Genomic DNA, 20,288 nt, shown 5'->3' on the forward strand with positions numbered 1-20,288 from the left:
CTCCTGCAGCTGCGGTAGTTCTGGAATGCAGAGAGTTCGAAGCTCCGAGCTAGGTCTGTGTCCTGTGCCTTTGCAGCCCCATCTCCGCATTTCTCCCTTCCTTCCTCCCCTGCTCACGCAGTTTGCCCTCCTTTGGATGATTTCAGTTGTGCACCTTGTAGCCTTGCCTGTCTGCTGTGCAGGGAGTCCTTTGTGGGGTTATAGTTGTTCAAATTGTTGTAAATTCCAGGAGAGATTTCAAGAAGCTCACCTCACGCTGCCATTTTTATGACGTCCCTGCTTTTTATTTTTAATATAGTTTTTAACTTTTCAATTACAGTTAACATACAATATTATTAGTTTGAGATATACAACATAGCAATTAAACATTTGTATAGCTTATGCAGCAATCACCTTGATAAATCTAGTACCTATCTGACATCATACATAGTTATTACATTATGACTGACTATTTTCCTTATGCTGTACTTTACATCCCCATGACTATTTTGTAACTACCAATTTTTACTTCTCAATCCTTTCACCTTTTTTACCCATTCCTTGAACCTCCCTTCCATTCTGGCAATCATTAAAATGTTCTCTGTATCTATGAGTTTATTTCTGTTTCAGTTTTTTAATTCTTTAGAGTCCACCTATAAGTGAAGTCATATGGCATTTGTATTTATCTGTCTGACTTACCACACTCAGCACAATACCTTCTAGGTCCATCCATGTTGTTGCAGATGGCAAGATTTAATTCCTTTTCTTTGCTAAATAATACTCCATCGTATATTTAGTTACAATAATACTCCATTGTTGTACTCGTATGTACAACCTCTTCTTTATCCATTCACCCATTGATGGACACCCAGGTTACCTCCATATCTTGGCTATTATAAATAAAGCTATAATGAACATATGGATGTACATGTCCCTTTGTAGTAATGATTTTGGTTTCTTCGAATAAATGTCCAGAATTGGGAGTACTGAGTCCTTCTATGTCTATTATTATAGCCTTTGTTTTTAAGTCTATTTTGTATAGAATAAGTATTGCTACCCCATTTTTTAATTTTTTCCATTTTCATGAAATATCTTTTCCCATCCCTTTAATTTCAGTCTGTGTGTATTTGTCTTTTAATCTGAAGTGAGTCTCTTGTAGGCAGCATATGTAGGGGTCTTGTTTTCTTATCTATTGAGCCACCCTATGTCTTTTTATTGGAGCTTTTAATCCATTTACTTTGAAAGTAATTGTCAATAGATTTGTAATTATTGTCATTTCATAATTAATGTTTTTTAATATTTTTTTCCTTCTTCTTGGTAAAGAAGTTACTTTAACATTTCTTGTAATACTGGTTTGGTGGTGATGAACTCCTTCACCTTTTTCTTGTCTGGGAAGCTCTTTATCTGTCCTTCGAATCAAAATGATAGCTTTGCTGTGTTGCATAATCTTGGTTGTAGGTCCTTATTTTTCATCACTTTCAATATTTCATGCCAATACTTTGGACCTGCAAAGTTTCTGTTTAGAAATCAGCTGACAGTCTTGTGGTATGCTTTTCTCTTGCTACTTTTAGATTCTCTCTTTGTCTTTAATTTTGGCATTTTAGTTATAATGTGGCTTGGTGTGGGCCTCTTTGGGTTCATCTTGTTTGGGACTCTGTGCTTCCTGGGCTTGGATATCTATTTCCTATACCAAGTTTTCCATCGTTATTTCTTCAAATAGGTTTACAACACCTTGCTCTCTTTCTTCTACTTCTGGTACCCCTATAATGCAGATGTTGGTATCCTTAAACTATTCTTAAACTATCCTTAAACTATCCTCATTTTTTTGGAATCTTTTTGTGTGTGTGTGCTGCTCTGCTTTGGTGTTTTCTGCTACCTTATCATCTAAATTACTGGTTAGGTTGTCTGTTTTATCTAATCTACTCTTGATCCCCTCCAATGTATTCTTTATTTCAATTATGGTACACTTGATACCATCTTTATGTTGTTACAGAATTATAGTAGAGGACACAGTGGACTGGCGACCCCATGACAAAATTGTCCTTAGCTCCTCTTCTTATGAGCCTCATGAAGCAGAGGTCCTCACTGTGAAAGAAGTCAAGGGTCGCTATGTTAGGATCCATGAACGGCTCAAACACCGGCATATTGGTAAGTCTTTGATTTGTTGGTTAAGGGAAGTGAATGAGTCAGGGTAAATGAGTTCTGCCTGGAGTCTTGGATCCGATCACCATTGAGAGGGGATAAATAGTGCCTTACTGCTGTTATAGACTCATCCTAGAAGGTTTTATCTCTATCCCTTCATTAATTTTACTGCCTAGTTAAAAAATATTTTGATGTGAGGGAAGAATTTAACTTTTTATTTATAATGGCAAGTCTAGAAGCAAGTGGGAGGGTTATTACTCTTGTTCAAGGCCATTGGACATTTTCATGGCTAGACCAGAATAAGCCTCATCGGAGCTGAGTTTCCTGTTCATTTCCTGGACCAATGAATCACACAATTACCTAGAATATGGTAGTTATTGTAAATAACTTTTTTCCTCATACTTAGGAATACGTCCTTCCTGACATAAAGTTCATTTTATATGTTGAGCATTACTTTTTGTAAAAAAACAAACAAAACAACCTGAATATTTTTATATGCTGTACATAGTTAAAATATATTGCACAGAAATTATAAATAACCATAAGTTTCCTGGTTCAGTCTAATAAATACATTTAACACAGGAAATGTAGCTGACAAGTAATAAAACATGAAAATAGAGGGGTTAGGGAATATCTTTTTTGTCTGATGTATTTGCAAACAGGACTGTGTTTAAATCTCCTTTTAAGTCATAGTTGCAAGGATTATTTCTCTTTTAGAAAAGTAATCAAGATAAGAGACATCTTTAGCATTCCTTGCCAGTAAGGTCCAATGTGAAATGCAAATGAAGGCCCAGTGAAACAAATCAGCACTTGGCTCTTTAGCTCCTACCGCTGAGGAGGCTCCTTCAGGCAGTGGTGAGCTTAAGACCTGTTATGGGGGACATTGCTACTGTTCTTTGTCCCTTTACTGTGATGCATTACTGTCTTAGTTTTGTAACTGCCTCAGTTGTTCTGGGATTCCTCACTCTCATGAACGAAGTCTGTAGACAATGTACAACCAAACTCTACGTCTCACACCAATAAATTTAAGGAAGGTGGTTGGGGACCTCCACTAATTGGACAGATCTTCCCTGATATCCCTGCACCAGTAGCCTGTCCCAGTACCCACAATTATTGAGGAGAAATGAATTCTTGCTCAAGTACTCTCACTCTGATCCCAAAGAGAGACAAGTAAATGGGCTTTTCATTTCTCATCTGACATTTGTGAAGAATGCCCGAGGAAAAGCAGACTTTAATGTTGGTAGGACTTCCGAGGGGAAAGGAGTATTTTCATTTGGCAGGTTCACTGGGTCCTCAGTTTGAGATTTCTGCAATAGGTTTTTAAAGTTTTGTCTTCCCCAACTCCTGTTGCCCCAGGAAGCGTCCATTTCATGGAGGATGGCCAATATATTCGTTTGGCTGCTGAGGTTGGACTTTTGACCAGAAATATACAAATCCAGCCTGATACATCTTGTCGGGGGAGACTACTTGTGGGGTCCTTCAGGAAGTCCAGCAGAGAAGAATTTTCAGGTAAATGACATTTTCAATTACTAGTAGCGTTACTAATTGAAACGTATTCATCTGGGACACAAAGAAATTCCAACTGTGAGAATTTTCACTTATAAAACAAAACATTCAAATGAGATGGCTCTTTTGTGTACTGAGAAGCTATGAATTTTCAGTCCTAATCTGTGCTTAATTATCAGTGTGATGTTAAAATAATATACTAGTGATCAGCGCATATGCACATTTTTACCTCAAAGAAAACATCTTTAGCAGATGTGAAATTTCCTCTGCTTTGAAATTATAGATGATTTCATGACCACTTGAATTTTATCTCTTTCCTGAATTTCTATTAGTCCATCCCAGTAGCATGCTATAGTTGGTGACAGACCTCAGCTCATGCTATAAATTAATAACGTAAATTTAAATAAAAATGATTTCCATATCCTAAACTGCTTTAAGGATCAGTTCAATCTCTCTTGTTTCTTTCAAGCTTTAGCTCTTGTAATGCTGCAAAATTATTTGATTAGCACCTTATTTTGTCAACTTGTATTCCTTAAATATTATTCCAAAGTTGTTTCCTAGTCAAAAATTTGGGCAAAGGCTTTCTCTGTAGCTCCATCTTAGAATGTCACTGTGTACATGAATATAGTAAAGGCTCTGAGAAGGCCTGGAATAAAGGATTTACCCACTTCCCAAATACAGAGGGTGCCAAAAAATATACATACACATTTTAAGAAAGGAAAAAAACTGTATTAAAATTGTAATACTCGATATATACCCATAGCAAACGATGAATACAAGTCATGTATATACATTTTTTTGGCTCCCCTGGTATGTTGAGCATGGAACACATTTTGTTGGCATATCTGTTTCACTAATATGATAAAGGGCAGTGTTTAGATCTTTAAGTTCTACATTAGGAGTTCTGGATTTCTGGTCCATAGAACAAGCTCTCTCTATATAAGGTGTCACTTCACTAGTTCTCAACAGAAGTGATTTTGCTCCTCCCTACAACCCCCAAAGGGCATTTGGTAATATCTGGAGTTATTTTGCTTGTCACATGTTTGAGGGATGGGGCTTCTGGAATCAAGTGGGTAAATGCTAACTGACCTACACCGTGCAGGTCAGTCTCCCACAAGAAAGGATTTTCTAGTCCAAAATGTCAATAGTGTTAAGGTTGAGAAATCCTGCTTTAGAAGACTGAGACAAAGGCTGGATCCTGGTATTGTAGAAATGAGACCATCCTGAAGTTGATGAAGATGGAGAATCAGGGAGGGAGAACAAGACAGGGCCTCTATTAATTGAAACTGTTGACCAAAGTGGCTACTTGTATAGCTGCACATGCTGTTTCAATTTCTTCCCAAAGTACTGCCAGACTGTAGAGTATGTTATAGACAAATGCAAAGGTTCTTAATACAATGTGGGAACTTAGATGGATTGTGGGACAGAAGAGGGGCATTAATAAAAAAGCTGGTGGAATCTGAATAATGTCTTGAGTTCAGTTAATAGTAATGCATCGATGTTAATTTTTTAGTTTTGGCAAACCAGAGTTATGTCAGATACTAACAGTAGGAGAAATGGAGTGCAAGGTATACAGGAACTCTCCATGCTGTCTTTGCAACTTTTCAATAAATTTAAAATGTTTTCAGAAATAAAAGTTTATTTAACAAGGGCTTCAGAATCATATTTGAATTTGAATGTTACTTCTGCCATTTTCTAGCTGAATGACTTTTCTTACTCTTCATTTATTTTATTCATTCACATTTATTGAGCACCTAATACACTGAAGTAACCATATTAGGAAAACAGGGTTTCCTAATCTCTGGCTTTTTGGCTTTCAAGAACTTTTTTCTTGATGAAAGACCCAAGTTTACCCTTAAGGAATTCACAAGCTCATGTCAGAGTTTTACAACAATGCAGGGCAATTTTATTATGTTTCTTTGTCTATAAAAACGTCTCTCTCACAGGGATGTTAAAATGCACTGAGATAATATAGGCATGAAAATCAGCATAACTCCTGGTCCATAAAAAGCATCCAGTACAGGTTCTCTTTCCTTTCCCATGGGGATGATTTCAGAATCCCAGGATGAGTCAGCAATGTCAGAGGTTCAGGACCAAGGCAGTCTTTCTGCTGGTTCACTTCTTGCATGGTGCTCAACTACACAAATTGGCCATCTGTCCTGTTCCTGTCACCGTGCTCTAGCATGGCCTGCAGTTTCACTGGCATGTAATATATTTGTGCTGAGAATAAGCAATTATATTTTAATAAAAATCTGCATATTCTTGTACCCATAATTGGACCATCCTTCTGCCTTGTGTAGGGAAGAAGAAAGTACCTAATGATATGCATTTTGTTTGCAGGTGTCCTTCAACTTTTCAATGTAGAAATTCAGAACTTTGGGTCACCATTGTTTTCATCCATTGAACTCACTAATGTGTCAGCAGGATCCTGGATAATATCTTCTACTCTGCACCAAAGCTGCGGTGGGGGCATTCACGCAATTGCCAGTCATGGGATCATTTTAAAAGACAATGTAGTGTTTAATACAGCTGGTCATGGCATTGATTTGGAGGGTCAGGCCTATTCTCTCTATAATAACCTTGTGGCTCTGATGACACAGTCAGCCTGGTCCACAGTTTGGGTCGCAGGAATCAAAGTGAACCAGGCAAAGGACATCAATCTCCGTGGCAATGTTGTGGCAGGATCAGAGAGACTTGGCTTTCACATCCGAGGCCACAGGTGTTCCTCTCTTGAAGCCCTTTGGGCTGACAATGTGGCCCACTCAAGTCTTCATGGCCTTCATCTTTATAAGGAAAGTGGACTTGACAACTGTACTAGTATCTCTGGCTTTTTGGCTTTCAAGAACTTTGACTATGGTGCCATGCTTCATGTGGAGAACAGCATGGAGATAGAGAACGTCACTCTGGTGGACAACACGATTGGTCTCTTGGCAACAGTATATGTGTCTTCGGTTCGACAGAGCTCTGTTGAAAACGTGCAGATTGTACTAAGGAAGTCAGTCCTTGTGGCCACTAGTTCCTCTTTTGACTGCATTCAGGACAGGGTTAAGCCTTGCTCAGCCAACATGACATTAACAGACCGAGCTCCTTTGAACCCAAGAGGAGGTCGAGTTGGTATTCTGTGGCCTGTATTCACCTCTGAACCAAATCAGTGGCCTCAGGAACCGTGGCACAAAGTGAGAAATGGCCATTCAATTGCAGGAATCATGAAACTCCAAGGTAGGATGTTTGGGCTTATCTAAACAACATAATTTCATACATCAGTGCATAGAATTTTTAATATTCTGAAATTGTATCAACTAGAGGGTGCAGTGTAGTTCAATGCTTGGTGTCCCGCTGACCACCTGCTGTGTACTGATTACCATAATGATGGTCTATAATGACAGTGAGTGATTCCTTAAAAAAAAATCACTGCTTTGCACATGTTGAAGAGTTTTCACAGCAATAATTTAATTTGATTACATGGCAATTCTCTTAGGGAGGTGTTATTTTTCTTACTATACAAAGGAGGAAACTTAGATGCAGAAATTGTGCCCCACTGAGGTTTTTTGGTAATTCGTGGGGCAGCCAGAAATAAAATCCAAGTTATACCACCACCTGTGCAGTAATTTTCTATCAGGTCTCTTTCGTATTATTGTACTCCTCATTGGATTTTGATCAAAACTTTGATAAATACATGAGTATTGTATTGTTGCTCTTAATCCATGAGTGTGTTGGGATACTCTTCTGTTCTGCAAACTATGTCCATGTCATGCAGAATTCCAGATATTTTAAGTCAAGATTTATGTAAACTCCTGGAATTACCCTGGATAGCTTAAACTAACTCCTGGACATACATTACTATAAGAGTATTTAGTTGTGTAGTCTATATTTGAGTTTGGTAGTTTATATAATCTAATATTATGATATCTTTAAAATTTTTTTTAGATGTCACCTTTTCTAGTTTTGTGAAGAGTTGCTATAGTGATGACCTGGATGTCTGCATCCTGCCCAATGCAGAGAATACTGGAATCACTCATCCCATAACAGCAGAGAGGACCAAGATGCTAAATATCAAAGATAAAAACAAGTTCTACTTTCCTCCTTTACAAAGCAGGTACCGGTTTTACTATTTATAATAAACCATATCTATGAAGTATTTTGCAATTATTCAAATCCTTACACATTTTTTTAAATAAAATCATCAGTGGAAATAGAAATAAGTCCTTTTGGAAAGGTAAAGTAGGTTAGTTGAACGACTTTAATTGTTTACCCCTCTTATGTTCATGTGCTTTAATACATGATTTTTGCAATCTCTTTTACTAAAGAGGCAGAGGCTATTCCTCTCTCTTGAATCTGGGCTCAGCCATGTGAATTTCTCTGGCTAAAGGAGGGGGCAGAAGTGATGGTGTCTAAGTTTCCTTGATATCGTTTTATTATTTTTGTCTTTATTAGAGATACTTCTTTGGGATGTTTTTCAGTCACCAGAAAAAAATTGACCCTAGTTCTTGACTCTTCCATAGAGTATGATGTCACTAGTCTTCAGAAGGAAGCTTGGGAGCCCTTGTGAAGGGACTGGTGGGGAGGAGGAGACCATGTCTACTGTCAGGAATCCCTGAACTGACCCATGTAACTTAGACAGATGTTGGTGCTCAGACCAGGTGTAACGGAACATATGATCTGAGAATTTTATTCAAGAAACTGAAAACTAGCGAAAGCATTATTTTTCCCATAAAAGGGAGTAGAAAAGTCAGGAGCAGGGAGTATGGGCTACTTTTTCTTCCCCACAACTTTGGAGAAAACTCCTTTAGTTGGAAAATAAGAGTCAAGAAAAATCACCCTAAATGGCAAGTGAATATGTGTAGCCCAACACTGTTCTTTTTAAGATGCCCATCCCTGAGCCCACTTTTGGCACCAAAACGTTATTAGGTATCATCATTATGCAACTTGGGTTATTCTATCATTTTTCTTCTACTGTCCAACTTTCCTTATGTTCATGTCTTACTTATGGGATGAAATAGTTATAAAGCTAAATGATATTAGCATCTGATTCTTTGTACTATTAATACTTAACACAGGGTTGGCATGCAATACATATTTAATATTATTACTAATGGTACCTAAAAGTATTAGACTAGGGGAAATCAAATAAATTCTCTATAACTCAATGTTATACTTGCCCATTATTTGTTTATATACCTAGCCTGACTCCAAATTCTGAAAGCATAGAAACCTTGTCTATATTTATCACCATTATATTCCTCAACCTGTAAGTAGTAGATTTCTAATAGACATTTGTTGAATGAGAATTTCTATTTTGATCTTGTTTGTATATAGCACAAATATAATTGATATTTATAATGACAATCTTAAAATACTGCAAAGCTCCAAAGTTCCATATAGAAATGATTACATTATTTTCAGTAGATATTATACCCTGTTTCCCTGAAAATAAGACCTAGCTGGACAATCAGTGTCTTTTAGAGCAAAAATTAATATATTTGACTATAATATAAGAGAAGGTTTTATATTAATTTTTGCTCCAAAAGACGCATTAGATCTGATTGTCTGGCGAGGTCTTATTTTCAGGGAAACAGGGCAGTTAGGAGCATTTTGTTGTATCTTGCTTCTTAGAAAATTAGCAATCTATGTAAAGATTATATATCCAGAATATTTGGTTAATAATACTGTCTTCTTGACCATATACTGGGAAATAACATTTTCTCTAGAGTTTTATTTCATGTCTGTGTAACACATTATTAATAGTAAAATTGTGTTGAATTTACTTTCATCAGATTAGTAACACCGATATATTTTCTTTTTGCTGCTTATTATGAAATGAGAGCTGCTTTCTGTCTGTCTTCACAGGAACGATTTAGGAGTACTGGTCTGCCCTGAATCGGATTGTGAAAGTCCAAGAAAATATCTCTTTAAGGATCTGGATGGGAGAGCCCTGGGTCTACCTCCACCAGTTTCTGTATTTCCTAAAACCGAGGCAGAATGGACTGGATCCTTCTTCAACACAGGTTGGTTATATCAGAACTCAATGCCTCCATTCGAGGGAGTGTGTATGTGAAGGGGCTGTATTGGCCATGTTGTCTAAACATCCTGGAGAGGAAATGAGTTCTAGAGTTGAAGTCTGTGCTAATCACTGCTCAACTCACCTGTATCACAGGAATGTTGAGTGATTAAGAGATATCATGATCATTGTTGTGGCCTTCATGAGATTGCCTGTGTCTATGTCAAAGGGACCAATTCCTGACACCCAGGTCTGTGCACAGGTGAACAGAACAATGCTCTCACTGACTTGATCACCTGAGCCTGAAGCAGCACGCTAGTGCTCACTGTTTCACAGTGTCAGCCGTGGAACAAGCTCCTCTGGCTTCTGATTTCTATCTTTCCCTTAATTCCATCAGGATTTAAGGGCTCTCAGTCTGGAAGGGTGGTATAGTAGATGGTATGCAGTTTTGCTTTCCTTTTCTCCATCTTCTAACTGTCCTTGGGGAGGGAGGGAAATGCTGTGATCAAAACTCCTTCTTCTTTCTTATACAGCCAAAGCCCACTTAGCTATCAATTTTTATAATGGGATCCCTGGAGAAGTCATTGTCCTTCGACTTCCACAAACAATGAAACTCTGAGTTTTATTTGGGGTCAGGTAGAACCTGCTCTCAGTAAATCTAAAGAATTTTCCCAGCTTTCTTCCTACTTCTGTGATTGATTCTTCAGACTTCTCTTTTAGTCTTTCCCTTTTTAAGTTCTGAATGTATGAATGTCCCAGAAGTATGTCGCCAGATCTGTTTTCTTCTCTCCTTAATCTTCCTCCCAAGTCCAAACTTGAAATACCATTTAATGCTGATGACTTCCTTTTTATATCTTTAGCCCGGACTTGACCCTGAACTTTGATCTGGTATATCCAACTGACTCCCTTGGGAAGTATAATTGGCATCTCAGATTCAACATGTTCTAAATGGAAAGCTTGATCTCTGTCCCCATCCACTACCTGCTTCTTGCCAGTAGATATGTCCACCTCCGTAATTGGTACCATCATTCATGAGGTTATTTAGGTAAAAAAATAATAATTTATTCTTTTGTCTAACCCAAATTCTCCCACTTCTAACCATCGTCATCTCCCACCTGACAAGGGAGTATCTTTCTAACTGGTCTTCTTTCTTCCACTCCTGTGTCCCATAGTTCATTTTTCAGATTTCCAGAATGATCTTTTCAACTTTCCAATGACTTTCTATCCCCCTCAGAATGAAATCCAAACTGTAAGCCTACAAAGTCTTGTAGTATGGTTCCTACCTACCTCTCTCATTTTATCTTCTGTGACACCCTTTTAACTTACTCATCATTGGCTTATTTTTTTTCTTTAATATGATAAGCTAATCCTTACTTCAGAGCTTTTGCATTAGCTATTTCTTCTGCCAGAAAAATCCTGTTCTCATTTCTTTGCAGAGCTAGCTTTTCCTGTTTGAATGATAACTCTTTAGAGAAGCCATCCCTGATCATCCTATCGAAAATAAATATTCCTCCATTATTCTCTAGCCCTGCTGTGCCTGATTATGTTTTGCCAGGGTTCCATTACTTGAAATTATATTATAAATGTACTTGTTTACTTGTTGATTTACTCTTTGCCATTTTAGAGTGCAAACTTGATGAGGACAAGAATTTTGCTCTGTTTACTCTTCTGTATTTGGGGCATGCTCAACAAATATTAGTTGATGAACTGATCAAATGAATGAATTATTGGTAACTAAGGAGATTATTAATGCTATTTGCTCCAAACCATTCAAGAATATTAAGAATAAATTGAGGCCTTCAGGTCATTGGTGTGAGGATATATCTGTAATAAGGAACCCTGGAACCAAGAAGTCTCCAAGTATCTTTTTTACTTGTGTTCACTTCTTCCATGTAAACTACTACTACTTTATAACATTTGTCATTTAGAGAAGTTTCACATAAGTCTTTTAATTACCATACAATTTCATGCTTCTCTACTTTTCCATAAATTTCTCGATTTTTTTTTTTTTTTTTATAGATTGAAGACTTATCTTTGCAATAGAGTGACAAACTATGGGGATTACAAGATAGGTTTCAAAAAGTCAGTACTGAGTGCATGGAACATGCTAAGTAAATATTCATTTTGATATGTCAGTTATATCTGTTGAATGTAACCACCAAATACATTTTTGCACAAAATAATGAAAACCAGGGAAAAGTATATATTGAGAAAATATGTGCAGAGTATTAAAAGGAAAAAAAAAGACAGTTAACTAGTCTCCCATTTGCTAGTACGTCTACTCAAATAGCTTTCTCTAGTAAGTTATTCTATTGGTTTTAAGAATCATCCCACTTTTATAGGTGTGTATGGTATCGAGAAAACATCTTTGTATTTTAAAATAAGTACATGAATAATTGTGAGGTTTTTCTCAACTTGTGGTTTTTGGTGAGGATCACATTTCTGTAGAATTAGTGAAAGGGGATACATGTCCCAGGGTATTTAATAAAAAATTACATTTCACAAAAGAATAACAGCTGAAGATAGTATCTTAATTTGGGTTCCCCTTGATACAAGGCTTAGAATCCAAATAGTTTATGTGGGAGAGGTAGGCGTTGAAATGAGGAACGTGGAGAAGTGGGGAAGTGAGACGGGGAAAGGAATGAAATCAGTAATGGTTGTGTTATCAAACTGGTGGATAGCTGGAGCTCAAGTCTGGTGGGGAACCCCAGGAGACCATGGGAACACGACCCAAAATTATCCCAGCTAAGCTGTGAGGAAGCTAAGGTATTTGTACTTCAAATCCCTATCTATCTCTGGCTGAGGATGCTAAGGGAGGCATTAACTCTTCAGCCCTTTGGCTTTCCCAGAACAAAGGCCGATTATTCTCTTTCTTATGACCAGGAAATACCTTTTTCAGAAGGGAGCTGTGAGTTTTTGTAGTAGCAGTCTTTGATTTGTCAATGTGAGTGCCAAAAACCATGAGTGTGGTGCTGAAAATGTCTGTTACAAATAAGAGCTCTAAAATACCTCTCAAATTCTCCACATGTGAATAATAATGTTGTTTTGATGAACTCTTAGGTGGCTGCTTACCATGCGATGTGTGGTGCTCTTGTGGTGCTGTGTATTTTATTTTCATCACTCCCTGTCTTAGTTGTGAAACATGACTCCATGGTAAAACCCCGTGTTATCATGTATTATACTATTATATACCATTTACTATCAGTGTGTCAACAATAATGAGAATGTGCGTGAGTGGCCGAAAGTATACAAGGTGGTATATATGACTGACTGTCTTAAATTCCTGATGTTTTAAAGCTTTATAACATTTTAAATGAGGTTTTGCCAGAGGTACCAACTGCAAGGATTCCCACAGTAGGATCTGCTGTTTACTGCACTAAAAATACAATCTGTGTCCTCTTGCATTGAAGGAGACAGCACATACTAAATGGTGCCTTCCGGGTGCTAACAGAATTGTAGCGTTTTCCTGTGACTTCCAAAATATGTATAGATCCCTCCTTGCCTAATTCAAGTCTCTTTATTTTTTAAACCATTCTCTTCTGTGCTACTATCCAATTCCTGTTCACATCTGGTGGATGAGAAAAGGACAAATTTAATCTGGAGAGAATGAACGTCTATTTTGTATTTTTCCTCTTCAAGACAAGAATCCATGGTCTTCTGTAAAACAGTGAGAGCAGTACAGCAAAAATGAAAATGGAGACCACTGGAACCAACTCTCACATTTATTCCAAATGACATTGAGTTTAACACATCCTTATGCCCTTTTTTGATTTCATTAACAAAAAGTGTGGAGTCCATTGCCTTTGAGGTTTATTTTTAATTTGAAAGGAAAAAAAAAACAGATTTTATTTGCACATTTAAGTTCATGTGCAAAACTATCCACTCACACAGATATCCACAGGTCTCGGCATATTGTCATATACTCCAGCATTAGGAGCAAAAATTATCCATGTGGATCAGCCATGGGGAATGCTGTGCCAGTGGGTTTTTTATCTGTGTAACGCAGGGTGTGTAGCCAGGGGAAAAGTAAGCTGTTAATTTTGTTTTGAACTTATCTGTAAGTTTGCATTGCAGCCAACTTTGAAATATGCATGGCTAATCCCAAGCAGGAGATCTTCTAAGAACCATTTGCATTTTATTCCAGAAAGGATTTACTTTGATTTTGGAGGCATCTGATCGTCTGAAAATTCAAATCATTTAGAAAAACAAAGTCTTGAAATTAATATCCCATTTAGGTAGAACTAGATAGACATCAGAGCTTTGTACTTTCTTCTTACTCATTTCTTGTGTCTCAGACTACAAATGGGTGGCATCACTGCTCAGACCAGTTCATACATTTGGAACACGTGTTGGTGGGAGAGAACTGAAAAAAATCAGAGCTTTAGTTTCAATGACATTTTACAATTTCTCAGACTTGATGAAGACAACAGAAGGGAGATAAAAAGGAAGCTAGCATTTCAGAGCACCTTTAGCCTGCTACGCACTGAAGTTGCCTGTTCATTCATTCAGTGAAATCATTTTGACTACTCACCATCTACCAGTGCCTTTCTAAGGATAGGAACTATAGTTGTGAACAAGATAATGTCCCTGCTTTCATCAAACTTCTGTTCCAGTGGAAATATATATGTCATATATGTGTGTGTGTCTGTGTGTGTGTGTGTGTGTATGAACAAATAAACAAAAATATTCCATTAGTGATGAGAGGTATAAAGAAAATAAAATAGGGTTTTGGGCTAGAGAGATAGTTTGGGGTGTGTGTGTGTGTGTGTGTGTGTGTGTGTGAAGGGAGTGGCTATTCGAAAGAGAGTTACATTTCCAGTGAAACCTGAATTAGGAGACCTTCTCCAGAGAGAAGGACCAGCCAGAGCAGGGGCTCTGAGACAAGAATGGCCTCAAAGTGTCTGAGGAGTCCCGTGTGACTGGTATGTGGTGAATGAGGAGGGGAATAGTTGGAGCTAGTCAGGATCCAGCTCCTAATATAGGCCAGTGTAATTTAATAAGATGGTGTTGGAGGGTTTTAAAAAAGGAGGTGACAGGATTTTATTCACTCTCTGAAAAGACCATACAAACTGCTGTGGAGTGAATGGATAATAGGTGGGAGAGGGACTAGGGGCAGGCAGTGCAATTAGGAAGTGGACAATAATGGGGACCTAATATGAGCTACCCCATGAGTGGTCCACTGACCTGTGCTAGCCCACAAATTCTTGCATCAGTCCACAATTAGATAATTGGAGGGATTTACCATTTAGGAACATAGCAATCTAATAGAATAATTTTATGTCTGTTGAATCTAACAAACAAAACTTGGACTTTTGTATGTCTAATTTGTCTAATAAATTATACTGTATTTCTAAAAGTATTGGTCCTCAAAAGGCTGGAAATTTTAAAACAAACAAAACAAAACAAAAAATGCTTGTTCTCCTGTCAAAATTTCTTCTTTTTTTCAGGAGATACATTTAATGTGCTTAGGATGGTGGCTCCAAAGCTGGCTTATCATCTGAATCACCTAGGACATTAAATATTCATTTGTATGTTGAGAGTATTTTGAGTCAACAGGTTTGTGTGAGGTGCAGACCTTTGTCCATTGTGTTTAAACATACACACAGAAAAAAAATAAAAAAATAAAAAAATAAAAACCACCACTAACAACAAAAACTCTCCCAAGTGATTCTGTAGTACTAAGGTTTGAGAATCACTTCTACAGAGCTTTATGTTCCCTTTAAAATAAACAGGATGTTAAGAAGACAGTTAATATTTTTAATTTAAAGTGGGCAGTTTCAATTTCTCATGAATAATTAAGAATACCACAGACATAAACATACTTGCTTATATACACACTGGATATATTTCCAAAAGGAAAAGAAATAATAAAATGATACAGTGATATTTGCATTCTAAATAATGTCTTTGAAACATAATATATCAAACCATTTTTTAAAAATATGGATTATTTTTCCTAGTATCGAGTGAGTTGAGTAACCTCAAAACGTCACTTTCATAATATATCACTGGATAAAAATGGGCACAATGCTAAGTTTATTTTTCAAATTCTACATTGAGTCATTATACTAAAAGCCTAAACTCATGATAAGCTTTTCCCACACTCTCCTTGACATTATTCCCAGCAAAGTGCTGTGGTCTGACCAGGATTTCGGACCCAATCCACCTTCAGGGCAGGTGAGAGTTTCTCATTCTTAACCACGAGAGGGTAAAAAACATTTTTCAAATTGTGTTACTTCTTGGATGCCTCTTCAGAAAGAAAGTTATAAACCATTGTGGAGACCTTAAAAGTGACTCGGCTCAAATCAAAACTAAAAGATTCGGTGGATAAAAAAGAAAATAAAGCTGGCATTTGACTGTGAGCGCATAGAGTGATGAAATGGTTTCTAACTGAATAATGGGAAAGCTCAAGTAATGTGGAGAGGTGGGCTCAGCTGCTTAACAAATAGTGGCTCGTGATTTCTCAACTCTTTGTTGCTAGGTCTTGAAATGTGTCTTTTCTTTAAGCTTTCTAGGCTCTCTCTCTCTTTCTTCCCATTTGTCCTGGGAATGACAGCAAGATGGTATTATAAAATGAGAGAAAGGAGAGGGAGGGAGAAAATGAGAGGACAGAATGGAGAGAGGAAACGGTTGTTAGAAAATTTGTCTGCCAATATCTGTGCTTGCAGAGGTCTTTTTCTTCTAGCTAGAGGGGGAAATACCATTCTCTTTTCCCAAGCAATTATAGGCCCCAAAGATTGAAACTTGGTATATAGCTCTTTAATCTCAGCAGATATTTATGGTTAAACATTAGAGTTTTAGGATTCCAGATGTCAGGGTATTAAAATATAAAGGCACAGTGGAGTCTCAGAAAATATTAGAATCTTTGGGATATGTGGCTGCAGGGATTTTTATCCCAAGCAAAGGAAGATAAAGCTTCCGATGATACTTTGTAAGACTCAAAGAGCACCTTTCCTTCACCTTATTCTCTCATTCCCCCATGACTTGCCTAGTCTCCAGGCAGTGAGTGGCAGAACAATATTTAACTGCATTTTGAAATAGTTCCTACTGTGAATTGGAATGGTTTTTCATGTGTGAATTTTAAAGGATGATGTGAAAAGGCATATGAGCCATGGGAATAATTTCCTTTTCCTTTCTTCAATGTAGGCATTTTATCCTTGAGATTGTCTTGCTCCTCAAATCTTCCATTAACAACTAATGCTTGTGGAGTATCTGCCACGTTTCTGACTCTGTGCTGAGACCTTCAGATGAATGATCTTATTTAATTTAATGCCGTCAAGAGGATCTACTTTATGAGATAGATAATTCCTTCCATTTGTAGATGTGGAAACTGATGTAGAGACATTAGGTAACTTGTTCAAGTCATACAACTAATTAATAGAAGATTCAGGACTGAACCCGTGTTTTTCACACTAGGCTATAACGTATGCAATATTCTCCTTCTAGGTTTTCTTCCTTCTTTCTATACATTCTCCAGTGTTAGCTCTCTTAGATCTATCAGCTTTTCGCACACATAGATAGCTCTGTCTACACAGAACAAAGCAAACCAAGACTGTGCAATTATTCCAGCAATTATCCCTCCCCGCTAACAATAATAACAGTTATGGTGTATCTAGCATATTCCATGTGCCAGCCATTATGGTAAGTGGTTTATGGACATTCCTATGTATCTTTTCAACAACCTTAACATGACATGTAGGGGTTATTATCCCCTTTCAGCATTTAAAGAAATAGAGATTTAGAAAAGTTAACTAATTTTTTATGGCCCCTGAGCTAGAATGTGCAGAACAAAGATTTAAATCCGTATTTGTCTGACTTCAAAGTCTGGGCTCGTAACCACTTCTAGATAATTATCCTGTGGCCTGAATCATCTGTTGAGGTGCTATACAGAGATATATTTAACTGGATAATTCACATATTTCCATTTTACATGGTAACAAATAGATTTTTTAGTTAAAAAAAACCTGTCAATTATTGTTACATTTTTAGAAGACAATGTAATAACCACAAAAAGTCATATATATATGTGTGTGTATATATAAATACATACATATATACATATATACATATGTATATATGTGTGTATATATATATAACCATTTTTCGTGTACAAACTAATCTTTGTCACATCAGAGACCAGTGGCTCAGGTGATTGGAGCACCCTGTTCCTAACGCTGAGGTCGCTGGTTCAATTCCCACATGGGCCAGTGAGCTGCACCCTGTGCAGCTAAGGTTGTGAATAATGGCTCTCCCTGGAGCTGGGCTGCTGTGAACAGTTGGAGTTTGGCGTGAGCTTCTGTGGGCTGCTATGGGCTGCGATGATTGACTGCCTCAGCCGGGGGCAGCGCAAGGCTCATAATACCAGCATGGGCCAGGGAGCTGTGGCCTGCACGACTAGACTGAGAGACAAGGGCTTGAACTGGAGTGGGAGAGGGGGTGGAAAAAGGGAGGAAGAAAAGAAAAAAATGAAAAGTGTTTAGCCAGTGTTAACTACTAGAGGTTGTATGATAACAATAGAGTAGCATGAGTTTTGGTCATGAGACCAAAAATTTATTATGGTGATTTTTCTGTAGCTTCCCTTTTCCCTCAGTGAGTTTATGTAGGGTTTTTGTTTGTTTGTTTGTTTTTGTTTTTGTTTTCTATCTTAGAGAAATGTTTATCAAGTGCCCAGAGAGAGCGAAGCACTATGTACTATTGGGGTATCTTAGAAGGGACATCAAGGTAGATAAGAAACCATTCCTGCCCTCATTCATGGGGGCAGGAGGTCCAGGCTGCACAATGGAGAAAAGCAGTTGGTATAAAACTGGCACAAAGTATATTGGAGAGATCATGTATAATTGGGGATATGGACAAAGGCTCTATAAAGGAAACGGAATTTGCCATGAGCCTAGACCATTGGATAAAGTTTTAAAAGGCATAGATGAAAGAGGAAAGTAAAAGAGTTGTGGTTAGAGCATCAGACACAGGGCTGTCCTTTGTGCTGTAGTGTAGCAACTCCCCTATGAAGTGCTTCATGGCTTCCACATGTAGTTGGGTCTCTGCCTATTTATGCCCTTGCTTTACCTATCACTCATTTCCATTATAGCATGTCTCATGCTCTGCTGTCATCACTTTACAAGCCTGCCTTCTCATCAGACTGTGAGTACCTTGAAGGCAACCTCTTTGAATTTTAATACAATCCCTGGAACATAATAGATGGTTAGTAAATGTTTGCTGAATGAGGGAATAAATGGCTGAATGAATGAATGAAAAAGTCAAAAACTCAGATTTTGTTTGCCAGTCAACAGTTTCACAGAGTAAATTTTATAATTTTACTTATGTATAATAGCCTTTTTAAAGAATGTTCCCCATTCAATATTCTCAGGAAATTGTGAAAAATGTGATTCGTGGTCAAATAAATTTTGAAAACTCTGACTGTTGCCACTTTAGAGCTTCAACATGTGAATTAAAATATTAAAGGTTCTGATAAGTCCTGCAATTAAATTTAAAAATACTGTTTAAATTTATGTTATACAATATTTCTCAAACATTTTAACTAGAGAATAATTGTTTATATTACACACTAGTGTGCTTGGAATTAGTGTATTTCAGAATGCATCTTGAGAAATATTGCCTCATTTTAATGCATTAGTTTGCAAAAATATAGGCCAGTTGGAAAGAATAAGATTATGACATCTTTATTTTGATGGTTCCTTGAAGGTCAACCTTTTCCACTTTCCATTCAATGCACAGATGACCTCTACCTTTACTTTTCCAAGGAAGTGGGCATTCACTCTCTTACAAGGCTGCCTAATATATTAGTGTAAAATTATTGAAATATTTTACATTTCTTTTTTCATGCTATGTCTTTGAAATTTTGTTTTTATTTTATAGTTACAGCATATCTCAATTCAGACACTACATTTCATCAGAAATATTTGATCTAGATTTCAAACATTTATCTAGATTTCATAAACTTTACAATTGAAAATGTAGATTCACATGCACAAGTGTTCCATGTATATGTAAACATTTCCAATAACTAATCAGTTTTGTACTTTATAATTAATTAAAATGATATACAATTTATAATTTAGTTCCTAGTTGCACTAGTCATATTTCAAGAGCTAGTTAGATACATGGAGCTATAATTACCATATTGGTAACTTTCTTCCCTTGTTCTGAGTGACAAATAATACAGATAATTCACTTTTTAACCTATGTTGTAGACTCTATTCATCCCTATTAAATTCCATTTGTATAAGTCATTTTATAGGTCATCAGATGCATTTTGGATTTCTAAGTTTAGAAAGTAACCCCAGAATTAGAAACCATTCTAGATACCACCTAACTGGTTCTGGGCATGTAACTCAGAAAAGAAAGAAGGTTGGCTAGCCCTGGATTATCTACCACTAGCTGGAGCTGCTGTGTAAATACCTTGTCCTGGAATCAAAGCATCAGGGTTTTCTGAGACTGGGAATACACTACTCAAGTTAATGACCCTTTGTTGAGAAGTCTACTCATATTTCTATGCTTTGTTGTACGAGAAGCAGTGATATCACTACTGAACAAGATGGTCTATTTTGAACACTTGTAACTAAATGAAATTATTTTTTGCCATGATAGTATATTGTCTCTCTCCTTTCTCTTTTTCATTTTTTTTTCTTTTTCCTATTTTCCCCCT

General features: G+C 37.1%; 1 protein-coding gene across 1 annotated transcript in view; it reads left to right on the forward strand.

Moving 5' to 3' along the window:
• Positions 1–20,288, forward strand: part of PKHD1 (PKHD1 ciliary IPT domain containing fibrocystin/polyductin) — a 442,189-nt gene that overhangs the window by 311,086 nt on the left and 110,815 nt on the right. The window contains exons 56-60 of the mRNA XM_081044785.1: positions 1,973–2,127; positions 3,478–3,630; positions 5,968–6,846; positions 7,555–7,723; positions 9,475–9,632. Of these exons, the coding sequence (XP_080900911.1) occupies positions 1,973–2,127; positions 3,478–3,630; positions 5,968–6,846; positions 7,555–7,723; positions 9,475–9,632 (1,514 nt within the window). The remainder of the gene's footprint in view (positions 1–1,972; positions 2,128–3,477; positions 3,631–5,967; positions 6,847–7,554; positions 7,724–9,474; positions 9,633–20,288) is intronic.

The sequence above is a fragment of the Rhinolophus hipposideros genome (assembly GCF_964194185.1).
Source record: "Rhinolophus hipposideros genome assembly, chromosome: 3".
NCBI lineage: Eukaryota > Metazoa > Chordata > Mammalia > Chiroptera > Rhinolophidae > Rhinolophus > Rhinolophus hipposideros.